Source organism: Trichoplusia ni, chromosome 9, assembly GCF_003590095.1.
Source record: "Trichoplusia ni isolate ovarian cell line Hi5 chromosome 9, tn1, whole genome shotgun sequence".
Classification (NCBI taxonomy): Eukaryota; Metazoa; Arthropoda; class Insecta; order Lepidoptera; family Noctuidae; genus Trichoplusia; species Trichoplusia ni.
In genome coordinates, this window is record NC_039486.1 from 13,980,259 (window position 1) to 14,004,116 (window position 23,858).

The window sequence follows — 23,858 nt, forward strand, 5'->3', positions numbered from 1 at the left end:
ATCTGATCATCTTAACTTTTAAGTTAAGTAGTTAGTTTATAAAAAAATACTATCTTCGTCTTGATGATTGCGACTTATAAAAATACCTAATATATAGCTTTGATAAATTAATATCATTCCATTTAATTAAAATTATGTCTCGCGTCTCTTTTCAAATCGGAGGCAAAGCATTTGCATCCAATGACAAATGGAATCATTAGGAGGTGCCTGAAGGCGGGTGTCGGCCACTGATCACTGCTGACTTTTATTGAGTACACTGTCAGCCCCCGCCGTCCTTCAGGCCGATTCGTTTTAACACCAAATTGAACACACGCCACTTCCAATTGGAAACAATGTCTCAGTTTAAATACCGCTCATTTAACAGTGAAATTATCTCGAGGGCGACAAACGACCAGGCGGCCATTAATTCAGCGGAGAAGCTCGCTGCACTTTAGCAAAAAACTCAAAAGAATCAAACAGCATTAACCGCTTAAGTTTCGCCGGGGGCGTCGCATCGCAAAACTCACTTTTAGCTCATTAATTTTCATCTTTTCGCGTACAACCTAACATAATTCACCCTTGAACGCTCCCATACTACGTGATAAGGGTACTTTTATACTGGGCAACAGAGGAGCGCTCCGTTTTTATTAAATCTCGCGTCAAGTCGCTCGAGTGTCGACTGCTGATAGCGACGCGCTGTTTATTTATAAAACAACGCTTTTTCCGCTCAAAGTGTTCCAGTTTTTTTTCATCCGTGTCGGTGGAACCAGTAATACGTATTGTTTTCTCCTTTTCAAATGTAGGGACGCGTTAAAAACGTCTCTGTTGTAACAAAGGGTAGGGGCACGGTAATGTTGACTGGCTCGCGCCGAACGGCCGCAGGAAGCCGCGCCGCATTAACAGCGGACGTAGAAAATGACTGGACATCATAAATCCTGGACTCTTTCATTTACAAGTGATTTATATACACCCTTTAATTGTACGTATTAATGTTACTTTTTGTTTCAAACATTTAAACCGTCTGCGACGATGGCGAAATAATGTGGCATAATATCACAAATGATATTTACAGAGTAACTCGAGCGTGTGAATGTTCACACATAACCGTGAGTATATTTACAGCTCTATCCAGTTCGTCTCGCTTCGATAGCTCATGTATCACGCGTACGTATGGAAAAATATGCCGACAAGCAGACGCCCGAATACATTCCGTTGTTTTCACCGATCGGTAATAATAATGTATCAATCAATCGGCGGCAGTGTACCGTATGTACCTGCCCTCCTTATTCTTATTACGGTCAGTGAGTTCGCTACAAGTTTTTTAATCATACTTTTGGTGCGGTCTCGCAAACTTGTGTACGGATGTGAAGCTGTAATTTCCACAAGCAACAGAACACGACCGGGAACTGTAGAGATGATGTTACGGGAACTCGCTAATAAATAAAATTAATCTTGTTGTTTTTATAGTCCGCCAAAGTATTTTTGAGCACGACTTCTCTTGTTGTGATTGTAGTTTCTTTGTGTTTTCAACTCAAATATTTTCTCCGTTTGACTGTTCGCTGTGAGATGTAAATGCTTTATTTACAACAACTTTCATGAAATTGAGATAGGACCGCATACAGTACAACAACGTGAAATAACAAAACGAAAATCTCGGAACGGCAAAACTTTAAAAAACGAACGTAAAAATACAAAGCTTGTTAATTTCGTTATTTAAATTCGGTCAAAGTTAAAAGCAATGTTTAGGTGAAGGTAATATGATTGCAAAGTTAGGTAGATTATCGGGGCACTACAGTAACCTCGCGATGATTGGCTCCAAATATCAGGGCTGAGATTTCGCGGCAAAGTGCTCTTTATTCGGAGCACCGCAAGCTTTCTCTTGTTATTCTATGCAAATTACAGGCCCCAGCCGAATGTAGACTAAACGGGCATTTCGGAGATTCGAGTTTTTATGCAAACAGACCTAAGTTATTCAAGTGCGCGCCTTTGCATGAAACTTGCATACAAAACTGGTTGAATGCGCTAACGTTTATGCGCTTACCCGGCGCGCGGCGGGCGGCGGCTTGTTTCTGTATTTTCTAGGAATTCTCTTCATTGCGGCTGTATTTCTAACTAAGTGTCACGGTTTACCTTGATTTATTTATCAATTTAGTTAAATGGTTCCGCAGATATCAGGGTTTGAGATTTTTTCTTAATTCGTTTTGAGCGGGATTCACAAATTCTGACCGCAAAAGGAGCGCTTGTTTTAGAAAAACCAATTCAAAGAGAATCTTGATTCGAGGGCGATTTGTTTTACCTAAATGAAAAGTAAATATTTTTTTATCTCTCGAAAGTTTTAAAAGCAAAAGAACTGAATAATGTTCTGCATACATTGGAAATTGAATAATTTAGAAAGAAGCTCACAGTTTTCATTGTATCATAATGATGTTTTATCTGCGGTGTACAGAGAACGTATTTAAATTAAAGTAATTTAAATAATTAAAGTTTTTTAAAAGTCGTTGTGGCCTGACTGCTCTAACTCTAACTGGAATGATTAATAAAGCCGGGTCTAACTTGGGCTACTCTTCGTCATTGTAACTTAATCAATGCCAATTAATATAAATCCATTTTAGCATATGCATTGATTGGGTATATGAGTTCAATAATTTCTATGTCTGCACAATTCCAAAACTGAAAATAAAATTAACAGCAACAGTACAGTAAGAGTAATATTTTGTAAATTCAATGAAAAGCCCGAAACGAAAATAAAAACATAATTCAAAGCAAAGAAACGATTGTTATCGTACTAATCCGCCGAGACTAGACCATTATAAACAAGCAGATACAGATCTCAAATCACCTAACATGTATAAGATACGGACGACGGAACAAGTTCACGAATTAGGAACCTACACACACACACACAAATTAACACACACATACACACTTCTGCGTATCAATGTAAAGTTTTACACACACACGTAAATTTAAGTATAGACATGAAAACACACGCACACACCTGATACACACATAAACTATCACACACACATACACACGGTGAGTTACCGTATATTTTTGTAGTCGTCTTAACGTGTTGGTTGGCGTGTTGCCAGTGCGATATGCCGTTATATCTTACCTAGTACCTTGATTAAATCAGATAGGTCCCGGAGTGGAAACAAACAAACGTAAGGATATAAAACTGCTTGATGATTCGCAAATACACTGTGCTTTATTGGGCCGAGATATAAATCAGAGTTGACAGATAACGACGTCTAGTTAATTAGGGTGCGATCTAAGATTGTTGCTGCTTTCCTTAAGATAGAGTATCTTGAATTCGACACAAAGTCCAATGTCCGATTTCTTGTGCTTAAGAGTCCGACTTAATTCTTCTATTTTTTACTGTTCCTGTTTTCCAAATAGATTGTGCAAATACAATTTCTTGAACTAAAGCCGCTTTGTCTTCGTAATTCCTATGAAGTCATATTTTATAAAATTACTTATACAAAAGAATTCGCATTTTAATGCGCGGCAAACGTCTATGCCATAGATTGGCGGACTAACGAGTGAATAATTACACAATGATCCCTATTACAAATGCAAAAATGAGGATCCCCGATGCATACGTAATGCTTCCTTGAGGCGTGGTCTGAGTTATGAGGGGGAACGACTGTCTTTAATATTGGTTATTTAAATGACTGATTCGGAATTTAGGTGTAATTTGTGGCAGAATCATATCTATAACTTTGTTTTTTTAGAGTCCCAGTGCAAGGTAAATGTTTAGTTTCGATACTCTTTCTTAATATGAGGTTAAATAGTTTTTGATATTGAGCAGATGTCTAATACTTTACACAGTATACTTAAAAATACAATTGACATTTTATTATTGTGCAAAAACTTTAACCTAATTTAACGTTACCCTGTTTCTAGTCAACAACTTAAATACACTCAAAATCTCAACATTTACTTCTCTACTCAAAACCCTGTCATTAAAAATATCGATACTCATAAAAGAATATCTTAGCTCTATCTATAAGTGTAATCTAATTGTTAATAACTTGCACCACCGCCGGCGGGCCGTCCGCGTCGCTCCGGCAAACATCCCCGCGGTAATGACTGGACAAACACAGATCTGCATGCGGCCTCCGCCTGAGAAATGCCCTTCAGCCCTCCGCAGCCTCACAGTGCACTCCCATTGAATTTATTAACGAGCCCGCTTTTATCAGAATACCATTAGTCTTACGAATTTTAAGTGGAGATTTTTATTTTGGTTGATTTTTGCAACGCTGCTGGTGACGTTTAGTAGTGTGAGTTCTTTTAATAGCAAGCTATTGTATCCTAATCTAGTAAACTTTATAAACGACCTGCAAATTATATAATATTATTTCCAGCCAGTTTGATGATTAATAAAGATAGAAATTATGGAAACTGTTCTAATACAGCTCATCGTTGCTTTTATATAAGAATAAGTAACCAAAATGTATAAAATCTGTACACATAGCACATGTCAACGAAGTATTTATTAATTTGAAATGCAAACTTTTTGGTATAACGTATTTAATTTCTCGCAGGCCTATTTTACACGAAACAAAGTTGTCTAACCCTTTATTTTGTGCACGTGATGATATTTCGCCTTGAAGCGTGCCGGAGCGGTGTCGGATCGTGCCGGAGAGCCGGAACTGTAATCAGGGCTCCGTCACGCCGCGAGCCGGACAGACTGACCATGCCGGCTCCCGAAAACACGGCTCACGTAAAATAACTCGCCAATTTCATTTGTTTAACGAACGACTACCAACGTCTCTGATTTGGGTTTTTAGAACGAAAATTCAGCCTGTATTTATTTTGAGTTCTTATGTTCCCTGTTTTGGGTGAAGTGTAAATAGAATTAGGCATTCATGTTTATGAAATGAATGTGTTTTAGTCTAAGGCAAATGATGCTGTAGGCTGAAAAAATATAAGTGTATAAATTAGATAAAAGCTTGTAAAGGTTGTCTCATTAAATAATATTTGATACAACTATTCAATAAATTATTTGAGATATAGAAAACTATGCAAGTAATAAGTGAATCGATGCCAAGACTCGTTCATTGCAAAAACTATTTTAAAACAACGGTTAATTTTATTGAAATAGAAATTAAAAAAATATAAGTTGATTAATATGTAACTTGCAACTGAAAAGATAGACTACGAATGCTATTAGACAAGAATAATTACTACCTGGTCTAGAAGGTACTATATAAATGCAGGTTACATATGAATTAATCTCGCACAAACATTCGCAACATAAGTGTAATTAAATGAACTCTATCTTTAGCCATAAATTTCAAACCAAAACATTTAAATATTCCTTAGTTACGAACTTCTCTCACGCTCAATAAACTATGCATTTATGTATTCGCTTAATTATCAACAGCGTTCCGGGGTAGGCAGGACTCTTGTCGGGTTCGCCGGGTTTCGTGGGTAATTGTATGCGTGAGGCAGCGTCTAATTAGCCTTTGTTACTCTATGTTAATAAAGTTATATTTCCATATTGATCTGTGCTTGTAAAAACAGTATACTCTGGCTTTTAGCGGAGTGTGGGCGATGTTGGATGATGCGAGCGTCCTTAAGTGGGTGGAGGAATTTGGGACAAAGTATTTCTGCGGCTTATGAATGAGTTTAATTAAATTAAGTTAAGTTTTTTAGTAGATCTGAAATTTTAAAATATTTTGTTCATGCATTACACGTGGATGATGGAAAATTTTAATTTCATACATTTAAAATAATTTAGGCATTTGTTTTAAAAATGTAAATAATCACTTCTAATATTATAAATGTGAAAGTCTGTCTGTCTGTCTGTTACGCTTTCACGTCTAAACCACTGAACTGATTTTAATGAAATTTGGAACAGACATAGAGTTGACCTTGAGAAAGAACATAGGATAGTTTTTATCCCGGACTTTTGAAGAGTTCTCTTGGAAACGCGATATAACCGACATCGACGCGGGCGAAGCCGCGGGCGAAAAGCTAGTTTTCTATAAATTACAATAACTTAAAGAAAATTATTTGTATTTAATTTTAGTTATGACTCAAAACATAAAATACTTAACCAAAAATGTAATCAAATCCATCACTTGAGAAACTGTTTAAACATTGTTACAAATTTGCTTATAAAATAATTACACTTACTCGAATGTACAACATAATTTGTCCGTACAAGCAGGATTCATGTACTACAGTTGTTTACCCGCCGCTCACCGCTCGGTGTTGACTCACATGTAATAAACTGTCATACAGACTTGTTTAGTAATGTATCTAAATTCCCCAAAAGATTTGCCTTATTTACATGGTGTCACTGTTTTCCTAATAGAGGGAAGTTTAAACATCGTCTTAACGTGAATAGTGTACAAAATAATAATTTGTAACGTTTTTAGTGTAGGTTTTGTTTAATTTGTGAAACCACGTTTCAGACCAATTAAGAGCGAAAATAACATAATAGTCTTTAAAGCTTGCTAAACATAAAAAATAATTGAGTATTACTTATAGCAGCTAAAATTCCAGAGAAAACTTTTAACGCAATCGTTAATAATGTTCTCCGAATCCTTAGCTCAGTTCGTAAAGTGAGTGGCTAAGCAGTTCGCAAGCTGACTCAAGCACTAAAGTACACCTCAGTAAGAACGCCAGCGAAAGCGAAGATAAAATAAAAATCGAATTACCATCAAATTCAAACGCTCATACAAAGTGGAGTGCGTCAATTTCGTGTTATTATCGCGTCTCATACTCGTAACAAGTTGAAACACAAAAACCGGATCCGAGCAAACAGCTTACATGACAGTCAATCTGTTCCCGACAACCCGCTTCCGAACCATCGGGGAGCCATTACGATGATTCCATAGTCTCGATAAAGCGTTCTCGAATATTCGAGTGAGTCGATCGAAAATATTCTATCATTACCTTAAGCTGCGTAGTAAATCGACGATTTCATCGCTAACTTTGATAATATTCGAGTTCTCGTTTACAATATGCGAGGGCGCGGCACGTACGTCGAGGTGATACGTACATACATATGTAAATGTTTTCAATAAGGGTTCGCTCTCCGTAGAGCCGCGTATACAGATGATAATTTAGAGCTTCATGGACTGCGATGTACCCGCTTACAGATATTTTTGTGAATTCTAGGTTGCCTACATTGTGACTTGTGATGTTTATTTATTCTGTGTCACTTTGGACGGTCGTTGTTAAACATATATGTATTTTTATTAAATTACATAAGAATATCAATGTGCTTAAATATTCTAATTCATCGCTAGTGAGAACTTGAACTATTCTAAACAGTAGCATAAAACCTATATATGTATACCAAAACCTCTTTCATTCTTCCACAGACAGAACATACACAGAATAATTTTATCAATAAACAATCAACGAACATTTTCAAAAATTTCAAACAACAGGCCACTAAAATAAAACGCAGCAACAAATCCGTGGAGCAAATAAATACGGCGCGGTCTCTCGCCTATGACAATAAAGTGTAGGCGTTATACCGAGCGCAATAATCTGCACCGGCTACTATCTGACTGGCTCAGTTACACTCCGGGACACGATAACTGACGCAGTGGAATATTTCAATTTTTATTTTTTAATTATTAACAAATTATCGCCACACATAATTCATTAAGTTCAGTTCATTTGATATGTTGCTTCTGTGACTATGTCCATTGCATGAAAGTTTGTTTTGTTTTTTTTTTATTCTGACAATATTTTCTTAGACTGTTCAAAAACTGACAGAAACTCCATGACAATATTAAATGTTTTCATTTGCAGCTGTAAAACGTAAAAAAGTTAACATATGCTTGTATATTTTAGTAAAGTTGTGTGGCTGATCTATAAAGGTAGAAATATTTATTCCTGTTTATTAAGAAATTGAGAAATGTTGTGTTATTAATTTGCCCTGCAGTATATAATGCACAGGTGTGTGTCGCGACGTGTGTTACACTCGTAACACAGATATTCTGTTGATCATATTTCTAACTAACAACTGCATTCACTTTAAAAACGACCAACCTTCGGACTGAACATAATTTACAAAAATTAAAAAAATATATTTTGTGAGGATATGTTTAATTTAATATTCTCATTTTTACAACTTTCGTAATTTCTGTTTACGTTTGTTGTGTTTTGTGTTAAACGCGTCTATGAAATATTAAGTGGAACATATTTACATAAAAACACATGTAAAAAAAAACAATCCATACTCGATTATAGCAATTTTGAACGAGGCGATTTAAAAAGGACCGATTTAAATCATACACCTGTGCATAACATGGCCAAAATTAAAACTGACACTAAAATAATTGTATAAATCCATCGTTAAATAGCTCAAAATTATAACTTAAAGCAAAGTAATATTACTCAGCCGCGAGACAGATACCTAAAGTCTAATTACTGTGCTACGAAAGTGAAGTAACTTCGTAGCGCTTCGTAGCAGCCCGCGTAGACAGTGTAGCGGGCGTAGCATTTGTCTCTAATACATTTTGTGATGAGTTACGACTTAATTTTTAAGCTCGAAGATTTAGGTAATTCTGTAAAATGAACGTAAATATTAAGGTATCAAGATTCTTGTATGTCGTGACTTGAGTCGAAAGGTTTTATAACATTTTTACGTACATAGGTTGGCATTAGACTTAAGTCAATTCAATATTCATCATTTATTTCGATCATTGCATTTTGGACTAAGAGAAGAAGAGTAAACAACTAAGTTCTTTTACCAGACACACATGCTCGTGCAGAACAACCGAGTGAAATGAACACACAATATTCTGTATTAATAGCGCGCTTTTAAGCGAAGAGGGTGTAATCTCATCCATTGTTACCATAAAGCCATATAAATATTAGGCGCTTTAGATAAAACCCACAATTAACAATATAAAAGAATCTCGTTAACATTGTAACATGTTTGAGGTATTTATTAACGGAGGGTACGAGAAATAAAAATCACTTTCACGTCCGAAATTTACGTTTTAATCACGGTGCGTTACGTGATCTGTGGAGGCTATTTTTTGTGGCTTCGGTAAAGATATAGTATTTCTAATTTTCTATTACGGCTAAAACGTGATTTTAATTATTTTTTTGAATTACGCAAACAATATCGTGTTCTGAAGCTGTTTTAATGTTGATAATAAGGTCTGATTTACTTGTTTTGTTATTACAGAGTTGCGCAACATTTTTTTCATAATATATTTTAAAATATATCTATTTACTTAATCGACTAGATTTATATTTTAAAAGTAACTACTACCAAAGGTTGGTTACAATATAATCCTTATAATCATTCCTAAGAACAATAGCCGAATGTTTACCAACCCTACAGAGGTGTGACACAGTTTAAACATGCTATGACAACAGACTCGTCACTTAATTGAATGACGCGTTCCAAATAAATTATTTACACACATTCTTAGAAGAGGCTTCTACTAGGACCTACGACATCGTTTGACTAAACATAATGTAAGGTTTACTTGGACTTACGTTCTAACAGGTAGATTATTGAGGTTACAATGATGTGATTTTATGTCATTGAACACTTCATAATACCCGTCAAGTATAAATCGGACTCGTGACATAAGAGGGCAACAGAAAAACCAATCAGCACAATAAATTACGACCCATCAATTTTCAATCAATCATTGGTATTTGATTTTTGTTCCAGCTTTAGAGGCAATGTATAACAATTATACTTAAAAATTTCGATTCCTTAGCTTATACAGCCTGGCTATAGAAACTTAAAACTACACACCATGCTAGCTATTTTTTAAAGAACCATTCAAACAAACTTGATAAAACACGGTCAAAACCATCTAAAATGCAAACTAATTGAATGAAAGCAGCGAAGCAGTTTTAAGCCCAGGATGTAACAGTATGTAAAAACATAATTGAAAGTCTGTTGACTCCCATATTAATTATTCGCCAGCTTTTAATACAGTAACGTCGATGCCTATACAAATACCACGTCATGGCGTCTTCATTTTAAAACGCGGCCGGTTTAATAAGGGTCGTTTCACACTGTTTGTACTGTTGGAAAATCTCTTAATTTTGCGCCCGCTTCGCCCATAAGCCGGGTAAATAGTTCGCGTCGCCCTAACGCCGGTTATCGCGAGCGTCCAAGTTCCAAGAGACCGCGGCTAATGTCCCAACTTCATATCCTTCAAGAAAAATATAATGTACTTACTGTTATCTAAGAATTTGAGTTGAATGTGATATGTTTTTAGTTTTAAAAATGTTTTTGTAACTAAAGACAAATTGCTTAAAGTTCTGTCTTTAATCTTCGCCATATTTTTTTTATAATAGAAAAGTTACCTAAAGTTTTGTTTCAAATCTTCACTGCTTAAACTCGAAGATATTATAGACTTATTTTTTTCCATTAAACTGAAGTAGCTGTCTATTGCTGAACTCATTAAGTTCACCCGTGAATGGTACTTATGTCACACTTATAATTAAGCTTTTTACCGTTACCCACTTCAGTTAACTTAATAATGTTAATAACGTTTTTAATTCTGTCAAGATTATGAGATCAAATGAAAATGTATTTGGGTTCCTAAATGTTACTGACGGTATACATTTTATAATTGCTGTCGATTTTGTGATATTTTTTAATATTACGTAGCCGAGATTATAAATGGAATATTTATTATTTCCTATTTATTTCCCTAAAAATAAAAACCAATTTTGTATTTATTCTAACGCTTCCTTTACACAAACATAGTCCGTGTTACTAAAGGCATAAAGGTGAATTTCCTGTAACAATTGGAGGCTGTTAATAATCCTATCAGACTTGCCACAGTTCTTACTTACACTATGCTTGAGTTCTCACCTTTGGAACATTCTGGAACATTGTATATTTGTCATTAAAGTCCGTGGGGCTTACGGCGCGGTCTGCGGCGACATCACACCTTGCGTCGGTTAAATACCAGCTGCCGTGACGGATAACTGACTGACGAGGTTCTAATGAAAATAGTTTTGTTTCGTTTGTCATAAACTTGTTAGCTATGGTTGAAAAGATTTTATATCATGAAAAAAAAATAGATATAGTTTTTTTATTTGGAGTGTTTTAAATTTTGGTTTTAAAATGTTTTAAATACTTGTAACATAATATCAGCAAAAGCGAAAACAAAAATACTTCTAGAATGATTTGTTAAAAAATATATTTAAGTGTTAAAAATAATTGCATTCGTGATACATTCAATAGGACATAAAATGTAACATTTTTACATTTGTGGGCGTGATTTCTGATCGGGTTTTTATTAATTTGAAAGCAATAATTTTAAATTATGTTCTATTTAAATGCAAATATGATTCGACTCGAATGTACAAATAGGTACTTGCGTATGTATTTTTAACCACATTCTTGCTAAAAGAACTCTGACATACAGAGAAAACATCATTTGATCCTGACTGTACATTCTACAATGAGTAATTTAACACTCGCATATAATCTCAAGTCAAGTTATTACAGTTTATATGGCCGGTCCGTGACGTCATCACGCCATGATATTAAAGACAAATGAATACTTGCGGGTAAGTGTGAGGGGAACCTTAGACAATGGGGCAGAAGTCGTCTGTTCGTTTGTTTCACTGAAATTTTGTACACACGTTTGTTGTTTAATACACATATTTATTTTAGTTACACTTTATTTCAATTCTAAATGTACAATGACTGACTTTCTCTACCAGTCAACCGAAGAGTAATGTAGAGTTATCAATTTATTGGCGTGAATAACAAAACAATTGATATTTTCACTTTTTTAAACAACATCATGTTTTACACGATTATTTAATTTACTAACATCTTAACCTCGTTGTATTAAGTGACATTCTATATTAAGATTTAGGCTCTTGAGCAGCTTTAAATCACTCCATATTCGACTCTACAATGCAGACAGTAGCAGTGCTACTCCACGTAAATAAATGTCGAACACAAAGCCCCACTCAGTCCGCAGGTAAATCTCGCTTCCAATATCGAACAATATCAAACGTTTCAATATGAAGCTCTTCAAAATCTCAAAGTGAAAGAATACGCGATATATTATGCGGCACATAATAAGCCCCCGCGCCGGCCGATCCCTACATATTGTTAGCGTGCCCGAAGCACTTCAAATTTCCTCTTAATAAGGTCCGCCAGGCTTGGTGGGGCCAATTATTAAAAACAACACTGTGGCTAACCTCCAGTCTTATACGTATTGTTTATGTTGTACGCTGAGTTTATTTTATGTTGGGAGTTCGAGTTTTTAGTAGGCGATGACATGTTTTAATTGACGTAACATTTGTAAACATTCAAAATTTCTACCATTTAGTTTTGCTGTCTAAGGAGTGAACATCTAAGTTAAGCAGGTGCTTTGAAATTTACCCTTAAAAGATCAAAACTATCTTCCAGTCACGAACAGTCAAAGTAGGTTAGTCGTGTATCAAAAATGAGGTTCCGGCCAAAAGGATAAAAGCAGTAATGCGACCTCATTGGTGATTATCTTGCGACCGACGATTTGAATGATTTCTTTGTAGAAAAGTCAAGAAGTTCCTATAAAGAAGAATTTAATTTATCCTGATTACATAGCGGGGAAAGATAAAGTTAAAATTAATTTACCTTAAGAGACTTTGAACATGTTGACATAGAAGTTAAATATGAAGATGAGTGCACGCTTGAGAGAGAGAAAGTAAATGTAGACTACAATTTTAAGTCTTAACAACTGGCGTAATTACTTACAAGTTACTTTGAAATGTGTTGGAACGTTTTCTTTAACTTATTAACCACCATTTTCAAAGTCAAAGGGCACAAAGTCAAGCACAAAATCTTAATAGAAAAATATTTCTTGACAGCGTCTTCTAAATTCGCACAGCGTCAAAATACCTTTCTAAATGAAACGCCATACAAGTCAATCAATATTTGTACAGAATACAAGACTAGAGGTAGAGAGGGCCAGACAAAAACGTCATTAGGAGGAGTTGAGAGCAAATCCGGGGGGCGGGAGAGAGCGAGCTTTTGTGTCGTCGCTCGGCAAAAGGAATTATCGGGCTCGCCGAGTGCCGCCGAATTTCTATTCTGACTCTAACAAAACCTCACTCGACTGACTGTGTTCGACTTGTCAACCGTCCAACGCTAGTTTGCACTTGATTACAGCACACCATTTTTACAATGTACACAATTATCTGAACATCTTTGTTCGCGTTATTAACTTCGGACAGAACGTTTTGTTGGGCACTTCGAATATCATAAAATTGTCCAGTTAATACAGATTGTCAGGAAAATTGAATCGAAATTGAAATGCTAGCAATATCGTTTGTGGCTTTACGCATTTGACATAAATCGAAATATTCTAATTCAGCTCATCAAAGCTAAATAACATTCAAATGAAAATAATGAATAATTACGAACTGATTGAAATCGGATATGGTATAATACAATGACAGTTTATTTCGTGATCAGAAGGCCAATTTAATTTACTGTCATTCAATGGTCAGCAAAGTGAGTTTGCGGTCGAAACCTGATTTAATATCATAATGGGGTGTACGTTATGCCGGCGTAATAAGCGGAGGAAGGCTTCTTTCATTTAGTGGGTCGCTTTTACCCGGAGCTACCTTCGTAACAATTAATATAAGTGGATTTCTGTCGAGGGTAAGCAGGTAAGTTATAAAGATCCTAATTACAGCTTGCAGAAACACGTGTACTCGGATCATGGATAATATAATAGAAGGTTTATGTGCGTTACAGTCATGCGATGTATGGAGTTCATTATTGATATTGCGCTTTACTGCAGTGTAGTTTTAATTAATGTTAGTGATAGCACAGATGTTTATCAAAGGAAATGTACTTTGTAAATGTGATTTTATAGGTGCACGTTGTTAGCTTATGGATAATATGGATTTTATAACTATAAAGGTAATTATTAAAAAAAATGGCCTTGAAGCGTTAAACTTGCTTATGAACACATTGTTTCAAAAACAAAAAAAAAAGTCCTATGTGTTTTTCTCTGTTCAGTAATGTATAAAATCAATTGAATAAATAAAGTCACATTGCGTAATGTCATAAAAACACATACAAAAAAGAACAAAACGGTACAATTATACATAAGATTAGCAAAACCGAATCGATTATTCTAATTAATGAGTATCGATGTTTTATTCTCGCGCAGGATGGCGGAACAGCGAACACAGTCACTAATTAAAAAGTTAAACTGCTGGTTCGGACACTCGATTTTAGTACTTTTTGCCAAAACCCGTACCTCCTCGCTACCTTACAACTGTATGCAGTTTGTTAGTGTTCGGATTACGGAGGGAGTGAACGAAAAGATTGCATCTAGATAGAAAGGATTTCTTAACTCGGAGTTAATTGAGCGTGAATCGGTTCCAAACGTGAAATTGTTAAGGAATGGACGACTTCATTAGTGTAATTAGGGAGTTGTACAAGAGTTTGTTTATTAACTTTATTTTTTTTTTGTCGCTCTATTATTTTAACTTTCCTTTTTCTGACATTTCTTCATACTAAATAGCTGAGTTTAACGTTCAGGAGTTAAAGAGTGACCCTGATATCTACTACCTACAAAATATGGTCCATAACTATATTTCCCATTAACAATAAAAAAACGTTCTAGAAAGACCAGAAAAATAAACAATATAATCTTTAAATCACTTTAAACAAAACCTACAAAGCAAGGGCGTGACCTTTACATCTGAATCAATTTGTACTACGGGACAATTTTTTCGTCTGTACAAAGCCAAAGGTCAGGTTTTATAATTCTAAATATAACATCACATACATTCTTATTTCATTTTATTGAATTTCTAAAAATACTGGCCGGAATCAAATTGATGTATCCATTGCTTTGAAACAGTAATGAAGATATGAAATCGCTTTTTTAATTGGTCTCGTCCTTCTTTGACGTTGTATATGTTATTTTGTTTTATTTTTAATTTGGTGCATACTTTATAAATAGAATGACAAACACCAAGCTGTTTGATCCCTGTTTTTTTTTAATTAGGTGCTTTGGTACTTAAAAAACTTACAAAAACCAAACATACTTGTTCTAAATTTGAAAATAAGCTGTTTTGTGACTATGTCAGTAATTATCTCATGTTAATAATAATTAACTAAATTGCTTCGTAAGTATTTTATATAACATCATATTTTCTTTACAGCAGTTTTTAAATATGATTGGTGAAACTCAGCCATGTATAGAAAAATTTACAAGTAACATAAATTCGATCGATATAAAGTCTGGAACCCAGTGGCTCATTAATCTGAAATCAGCACAATCTTTCCCGCGGCATCAGGGTTGCGTGAAGCCAGGTTCACTCTGTTTGCGTTAGTTCACTAACTATTCTATCAGCGTTCGTGGGTAGGCGAATAACTCAATGCTTTGTCGACGTTTGGTGATGATAAGGTACACGCTGAGGCGAGAGCGGGGAATTAGGAATCGGGGTGAATTATGAATATTTTCTGCGTATTAATTAGTATTTAAGCAAAAAGGTTACAAACAGAATGCGAAAAACATTAATATTAGTTAATCTCGACTTTTATTGATTTTTTACCGTCTTACTATTACGGATCATAAGATGCTCCTTGATGACAGGCGGACGGACAGACGGGCAGAGAATACATTTTAATTCTTAATCTATGTGTCCTTGTTTATTCTTTAACAAATCAATTACTTTTCCATAAATTTGTTTTTTTGCTCGTGGTACTGCACAAAAATAAGAAATGTGAAGTTGCTTTAAGTACCTATAAAATTTTATCGACATTGATCGAGATTTTTATGGTTTTAAAAACCAATAGCATAATTTTCAAAAGAAGTAGAAGTTGGTAAATGACGAATATACGATTGATTTTATAACAGTTTTAAAAAACATTAGTCAATCAGTGATCTGTAATTAGAAACCGGTCAAGTGCCAGTCGACCTCGAGTTAGTGAGAGTTCCGTACAAAATGATTTAAGAAAACTAAATTTCCAAATATGGTCAATCGTTGCTTAGCCTCAATTTTCACTTTTATTGTTTTTACTTGGCCACAGTTGTGAATTATCTGCGAAAATTCCAAGTCAACGATTCAAAACCTTAAGTCTGGTGACAGATGGACTTGGATAAAAAGTGTGTCAGTGTATAAAAACAAGAATAAAAAAAAATACGACAAGTATTAAGACCGCATTTCTTTACCCGATTACCTATTCAATAACATACAGCACTTATCAAACATCAATAGATTTGCCGGCAATTTCGTCACGAGCCGCGACCGACAAAATACGAGGAAGTTTAATAAAACTGTGACGCAATAAACTGACGGAGATTCAAAGAGTAGTTTATTGAAAACGAATAAGTTATTTCCGTTGAAAAATGTTTGTAAATAGTTTGATGTCGGGATGGGGAAGCGGATGAGACTGCCTCAGAAACGTTCACTACGAGATATAAATATAAATCGTTTTATTACAATATTGTAAATGTTTGTGAACATGGTTTGTTGTACTAAATTGTGAAAGACGAGTATGTTATTTGTTTTGTATGCGAAAATACCACAAGGCAAAAGTAAATCCAAATGTCGACGCAAAACATGAAATTTATTAATATTTTAATTATTCATTAAAACGGCTACCTATGTATTCTATTAAAAGCAAACATAGCTATTACGTTTCGTTTAAATTTCTTCAATATCGTCCTTTGAGTCGCGAACTTCATATGTTAAAAATATTCAAACGTACACAAAGGAGTGTTATTTAAGAAGCCTTGGTCTTTTGTGACACGAAAGACCAAACTTGCACACTCTATTATAATAAGTAGCTTGATCTCATAATGAGCTTACGTCACCGCAGTCTCTCGTGGCTTGTTCATACATAGATTTGTGTTGCGTGCTTACCGGCATAGTTTGACTTCCGTGCAGGCTGGTGATGGCTGCCTGTGCCTCTTGATGGGAGCTGAACTTTACGAACGCGCACCCTGTAACAATACATCGAACGTTAGGAAGGAATTACAGTATGAGGTGCAAAGGTTTGACAGCAATGGTTACGTACATTGTAAATTTTGTCATATAAATAATGATTTTTCTTATATTCCTTTTCAGTGATGTGTAGTTTAGCGCTATCCCAATGCTTTGCAAAGATTTTTAATATCCAGATTTAATTTATAAAAACACAGGATAGACTTTGTACACAGACAATTTTAGTACAAAAAGACCAAATTCTTAAGATACCAAATCTGTAAACAAAATTCTAATTACGAAAGAAAATATCTAAAAAACGTGATACAAAAACAAGGAAATCTTTAAACAAGGGCCTCGCCTTGGGATTATCGCTCAATTTTTCAATAAAAACCTGTCAGAGGCGATGGCGGGCGCCGTATCAATCTTGCTCCCCACAGGTATTAGGGCTCGGTACGCACCGAATAATCGTAGAGGTGTGTAATCAAATAACGATTGTGTACGAGACGAATATTTCTCGTTTATCGATTCTTGGTAATCGATTCGGATTAAAAGAAAAAAATATGGTTGAATGACTTTTTAATTTGACTTGGTTATTTGTCAGGTGTGCAATTTTAACTTTATAATGCAATAAACATCATTCAGCAACTAAAAGATGACAATGTTGGAGGGAGACCTTTTTGTGTTTTCTATCTGCACTTACATTTATTTACCATGTTCCATATGCAAGAGGAAAAATAAACAGATGGCAAAACATCCGATTTGCTTGTTTCACATTTGAATAAAATGTATGGTACGGTTGATCAGTAGCGATGTTTGTACATTAACATGTATAGGGTTCGACGTACATCGATCAGGGGTCGCGGCCCGCGTCGCCGCCTATCAGCTCCGTGTCCGCTTAATGACGACTGATGGAGCCCTTTATGAGGTTACTAGCACCCGAACCCGCCTACACCGCTCTGCAACTAAATCAATTTCGCGGCTGCGGGTTAATCTTCAAGATACATTGAGAGTGGCAGGTGCCTCCCTCGTCACTAGCACCCAAACAAATCATTATAATACGCCCACAAAATTGACCAACTTAAATGTTTCAACTTTTGGCGCGAAAGAAAAAACAATTTGTTTATCAAAAGAAACTGGTAGGCAGAACTCATCTCGTTCAGTTCCACATTGATTATGCAGATAGCTCCGTTATTATCATCTAAGATGTTTTAAGAGGGGCTCAAAAGCGCCGTCAGAATTGGTCCACTGGTTTCGAGATAATCGAATATAAACAATCAACAAAGTCGCCCCCTTTGTTACATCAAAATGAATATTATACATTCCTGTTTCCAATGGAAACATAAAAACTGTACACACGAGTGTTATACTCGCTAAGTACGCTCGTAACTTCTTATTGAATCAGCTTTGAATCCCGCAAAAAAACCGCGGCACTGAAAGGTAAAAACTCTACCGGGAAAATTGTGGTGACTATTTTATCTTTCGCGGAGCTCTCCACGAGGAAAGTACGATTATGCTCGACTGGCTTTTATTCGTATTATCCTTTGTTCAACTGGATAAAAGACCATAGCTGAAACGTTTTCCGAAAAGGCGCCTCAAATAAATTAGGACGCACTTTTAAGCCCCTCACCGTGTTTACATCCCCGCCTCCTGCGAAAATAGAGACAACGCGAAATAAGCGCCGATATAGATGAGAGAAAAAAACAATTTGTAAGTCGCGATCGACGCGCGGGGCTCACATAAAAGAATAATAACATGGATTGTACGAGGAACACCATTTAAATGGCGACAATTGGTGGAGCAAATTGAGAAGTGACGCAGTCGGACCGCGCGGTGCGGCAGCGCGGCGGCGAGGCGGCGCCGCGGGCGGCCGCGCGCCTCGCGTTACAATGAAAACGCTCGTTCCTACCTCCGGGAAAGCCATTATGAGAACGTCAGTTGGCGAGTGAGAAAGAAGTCAAAACTTCGCCGGCAAACATGGAACTATTTACTGCTTCCACATTCGGCGACGTGTGCTTGGAAGTTGGATGCAATTTGTTAACCCTTTATCGCGAGTGCAGACTCGACTCGTGTGGAGATAGCACACGCAGGTCGCGGGGGAGGGTGCGTGGCGCGCCGGCACCTCTGCTGCCAGCGAGCAGGTAACTTGGCCGCCCGCCAAAGATCTGTTTTCCTGTTGTTGGCGGACAAACTCACAGATCAGTTTTTATCGCGCGAAAGGCCTTTATAGCCGACCGATAGGGGGCGCCTCCGAGCAAAATGTTTTCGCGTCGCCGTCGAACACAAATATTATTGGATGGTTTTATGTATCGGAAGCATTACACGCTAAAAACTTTGGCACTCGACGTCGGATATGGCGACACTTAAAAACTGACGATAATGTAAAATGTAGCGTACTACAGTCGGCGATTTGATTTTGCGATACGTCTTTATTTCTCATCGAGCAGACAATTCAAAGAGTAGCGTTTCAATGAGAGCGGGAGCGTTCGCTCGCGGAATATTTACTCGTCAACTTAACAGGATAATTTGTCAAAGGTTCTTTGACGACAGCATTTTTTGTGTGCTTCGTGAAGAGGCACCTTTTATATGTTTGACAGACGTCATGTAAAGTAAACAGGTGCGTCGCAGCCGACGAGATGTGGGCTCCTCAAAAGGACGTCTTTGTACGGAGCGCTCTCATGTGCCTTGTTTGTCAAGTATATTTTTATTGTAATATGAAAATAATATTTTAGGTTGCGAAAACATCGCATTTCATGCGTAATACTCATATTCCTGTATGGCAAATAAAAAGGATTGTAGTGAGTAACAATTTTACAAAGCAAAACGGTCTATTGTTTTTAGTTATTACGTATAATAAATGCTGTGTTTCTTTGACTAGTGTTTGTCTACGTATGTTTTATGTCAACTTGGCCAGCTCTGGTGTAAACACAGTAATAAATTAAGCGGCTTGACCAGCGTTCGGGGCTCCGTAGTGGCCCATTTCCTTCATTCAAATGCACCTCACGCTGGGAGAATAGCTGTGGGCTTAATATATGACCGTACGAATTTACTTTGAATCACTGAAATGAAATGTCTTGAATCCTGCGTTACGGAAACTGTGACTGTTCTTTCTTAATACTGTACCCATTTTACATAGAATTACATAGTATATAGGTATAGGTACTAACTGACAATATTTTATGTAAAGAAGAATACTGATTTCTATTTATTTATTTTTTTGCGCAGACAGAACAAAAAGTTTAATCGTAGTTAATATTGTTTATTGATATAATAATTTCTTTTGCTCGATTTTCACAAACCTATCATTTTTTGCTAACGAAAAATAGCTGACATCTTTTTTCTGGGCTGTAAACCTTGGGCTTACATATAACTTAAGCTATCAAATAAACTATCTACAACATCGCATCAATATATCCCTGATACATTGCCATCAGAAGTTCTGTATTAAATGATATACGAAAACTTCGATATCTTACGATAATAATATATTCCAACAAATTGGAGTCGTACATGAAATATGCGGAGATACCGAAGTTTCTAGACCTGGGTAGTTACCTAGTGCCTAGGTAGAACTAGGTAGACTAGGTGAAGTCTACGTAGGGTTCGAAGTTTATAATCAATGTCAAGCGTCTGAGGCTTACGTAGGTTGTGTATTGAAATAAAAACGTGTGATAGAAATTGAAGTGTAAGAAGTGATTATGGTAAATAAAGTTTTACCTAAATAAATAGTGGAAAGCTGTTTTATGTTGCGGTTTACCTGACGCAAATTTAGGGGTGTTATGATTTTGGCAGCTATGTATGGAAGTATTTTTAATTTGTAGGAGTTTTCGTAAAGGACAATTTTATTTCAAGTGGTTAATTTAATCTAACTCTAGTAGTTTTAATGTAGGTGCACAATACCACGATGGTAAATATATCGTTGTGCTTAAAAAACGTGGAGATTATTATTGTTGATAATATTATTTACATCTTTTGTATGTAATGTATGTTGTGATCTGGATATTTGTACGAACCCCGCGACACAAGGACCAAATTCTTAATTGCAGGAGACGTTTAAGTACCTACAACTCATGTAAGAATAAAAAACACTAGTTTAATAAAATACATTTTTAAAAAACAAAGGAATATTCTCGTGAGTGTATGAGAATTCAATATTAGAACGCGGTAGTTCGAATCTTTCATTTTAAAGTTGTAGGATAAGTTCACGGTTCTCCAGGCGGAGAATTCGCCAGTGTAAACAACGTTCGATCTATTATAACCACATTAACGGGAGTGCCGGCTTTAATTCACGTTATATATCGTGTGTGAGTTGGTGAACAACTTTGGTAGTATGTTTTGTAATTCAAAAAGTTTAAGAGAAAAATGTGTGATGATTTTTGGTGAATCGTTAAACGCTATTTTTAAATGTAATTTTGGTAATTCAGAAGAACCAGAAAACTTGAGTAGAAAAGAAAATAAAAGCATTATTTTCATGGAAACTATTATGCCCTTCATGTCTAGATAAAAGACCCCGTTTGAGAAGTATAGCCATAAGGGTTTAATTAAAGATTATATACAAGAAAAAGATCTGTTTGCTGATACAAACCTTAATATTAAAAAAATACTGGTAAAATGATATAGAGAAAAAAAAACAACTTGCATAAAACAAAATACACGAAGCACTTCCACGCTTACACCATCACCTAATAAAGTAAACGTGAGACGTCAGGATTACCAAAACCCTTATAAGTTGTACCTACTACCCGAAGCAAAAATACCGGCAGGTCTAAAATATTACGGCGATATTGAAAGTAGGCGGTACGCGCCTAAAAGGGGCTCCTGTATTTTTACGTGTGTCCCAAGGGGCTGATGTTTCAACGAAAAATACCTTTCCGTATGCACACTTCGGGTTCAGCGTTCACAGCGCACTTTTACAGCGAGCTTCATGTCACAATGTTCAATGAAGTCGGCACAATTTTTCATTCGATTTAGTGATCCCGATGTGCCCTGGCCTCTCGCCCTCCGCGAGTGCCCTCAACTGATAACAACTCCAGTGAAACACACCCCAACTTTTGTGACGTTCTTATCGCAATTTGTTCCCAATTTGAAATATCGTTGAAATTTTTGACAAACGAAAATATCCTATTATTGTAATAAGGAAAAATTTGCGTCGATTACCTTCTAAATGTTTTATGCAAGCGTTTTGATTATTGATTTCCTTAACGCTATCTGTCGTCCCTGTGATTATATTACAGGATATTTTTATATTTTCGTCTGAAGAAGTCATATTTGCATAAATTGAGATTTATTACATAACACCGTCCAATTTGAGTTTTCGTTGCTTGAGAGGCGAACGAAATTTTTAATTAAACAGTCACGTGCAATATCATTTTTTATTTCTTATTTATTTTCGTTGGTATTAAAAGTCTGAGAAGTGAGATAGATGGTGATGGATCATGAAAGAAAATATGATGTACATTTGTTTGTTGGTTTTCGTTGTAATTGTTTTTATATTTATGAAAAACTGCATTTTAAAGATCCAAAGACTGCATTTGGACCGGTAACTGAGATTCTTTTTCTTCGTTTAATCACAACGGTATGGCAATAATAATTAATTACTATTTACAAAAAAATATTTTAATGAACGCGAGTATGTAATAAAGCAACATTTATTCCAAAACCAGTACATTCCTATTTACCGAAGACCGTTACGAGACAAAAGAATATCCAGCGCATTATGTCCAGCGAGGCATGCATTTATAAACGTCTGAGTGACTTTTATTGGAAGTCTATAATCTTACAACTACTAGGGAAACTAGCGTCATCCACAGTAAGAGTGAAAGAGAGATACGCTCTACGTGGTCTAGTGTTTTATCTCGCTCTCACAACTACAATCGTCTCACTGATAACTAATAGTGGTAAGTCCCTAGTTTAAGATGTACCTTTTCAGTTTAAAATACTACAGAATTGAATGCTGTTTCAGACGATTTCCCGAAGGCATTGTGAATGAACGCATTACTCATAATTATGACAGAGATTAGTGTTCTCTTCTTCATTTTGATTTCATTTGAGCAGTTTTAGTTCATTTTCTTAATGTAAAGAAATTAATGTGTTTATTTTTAGGAACTTACGTATGTTTGATGGATCTTATTTCAAGTTATTTTTTGTGAAACGATAATCACTTATTATTGTTGTTTAAACAAAACTTTATAAGAGTTAAATATTTTGGTTTTGGAACAAATTGATTTAAAGCTATTTATTAAGGCTTGACGAAAATTGAATTACCTACAAATTAATGCTAAGGACAGATTATAATTTTAGTTTCCCAGGTGAAGTAACTTACAAAAAACATTTGAAGTTACATATGATTGAGAACGCCATCAAATCACGCCTCTCACATGTTTAATAAGCTATTAATATACAATAACGAACTCCATAATTCCGCTCAAAATTCTCAATAGTAAGCGCGCATTAACAAAGGTTCGAACGCTTTATTCCCCGAACACGGTACAGACGCGCTAAACTACGCTTATATTAAAAGGCAGCACAGTTTCGTTTAATATTTAACATGGCCTCCGCGCCGGTATCACTTAAAATAATAAGGATTTCTCGTTGGAGATTACGCAGTAACCCTCCTGAGGATAATTAATGTTATACCGTGAATATTAGCTTTTCAATTAGCCGTCTTTTAGTACCTCAAAATGGGTCTCGCGTTTCACGGAGCGACGAGAGGGTTATTTCTTTCGCCCGTTACACCTGTAAGACGTAAGGCGATAGTTAATTAAAATCCGTTCCCGTGGGATTGTGTTGCGGCCTGGCTAGTGCCTGCAGCCCGTACTTGGAAGCACGAGGGGCAATTGGGGCTCTGTTGCATCGATGTCTTTTTGTTGTCTTGTCTGCAAATGTACGGCCAGTAACAAAAGTCAGGTAAATAGTGAAAATAAGGCGGACTTCGGACTCACGACATTAAGGGGCTCGACAAATTGAAATAG

At 35.9% G+C, this 23,858-nt stretch overlaps 1 protein-coding gene across 7 annotated transcripts in view; it reads right to left on the reverse strand.

Annotated features, from left to right (window-relative positions):
* The window catches only part of LOC113497243 (CUGBP Elav-like family member 4), a 519,343-nt gene that overhangs the window by 19,824 nt on the left and 475,661 nt on the right, over window positions 1–23,858 (reverse strand). For all 7 annotated transcript variants that reach the window (XM_026876709.1, XM_026876712.1, XM_026876711.1 and 4 more), the window contains one exon: window positions 16,828–16,907. In XM_026876709.1, the coding sequence (XP_026732510.1) occupies window positions 16,828–16,907 (80 nt within the window). The remainder of the gene's footprint in view (window positions 1–16,827; window positions 16,908–23,858) is intronic.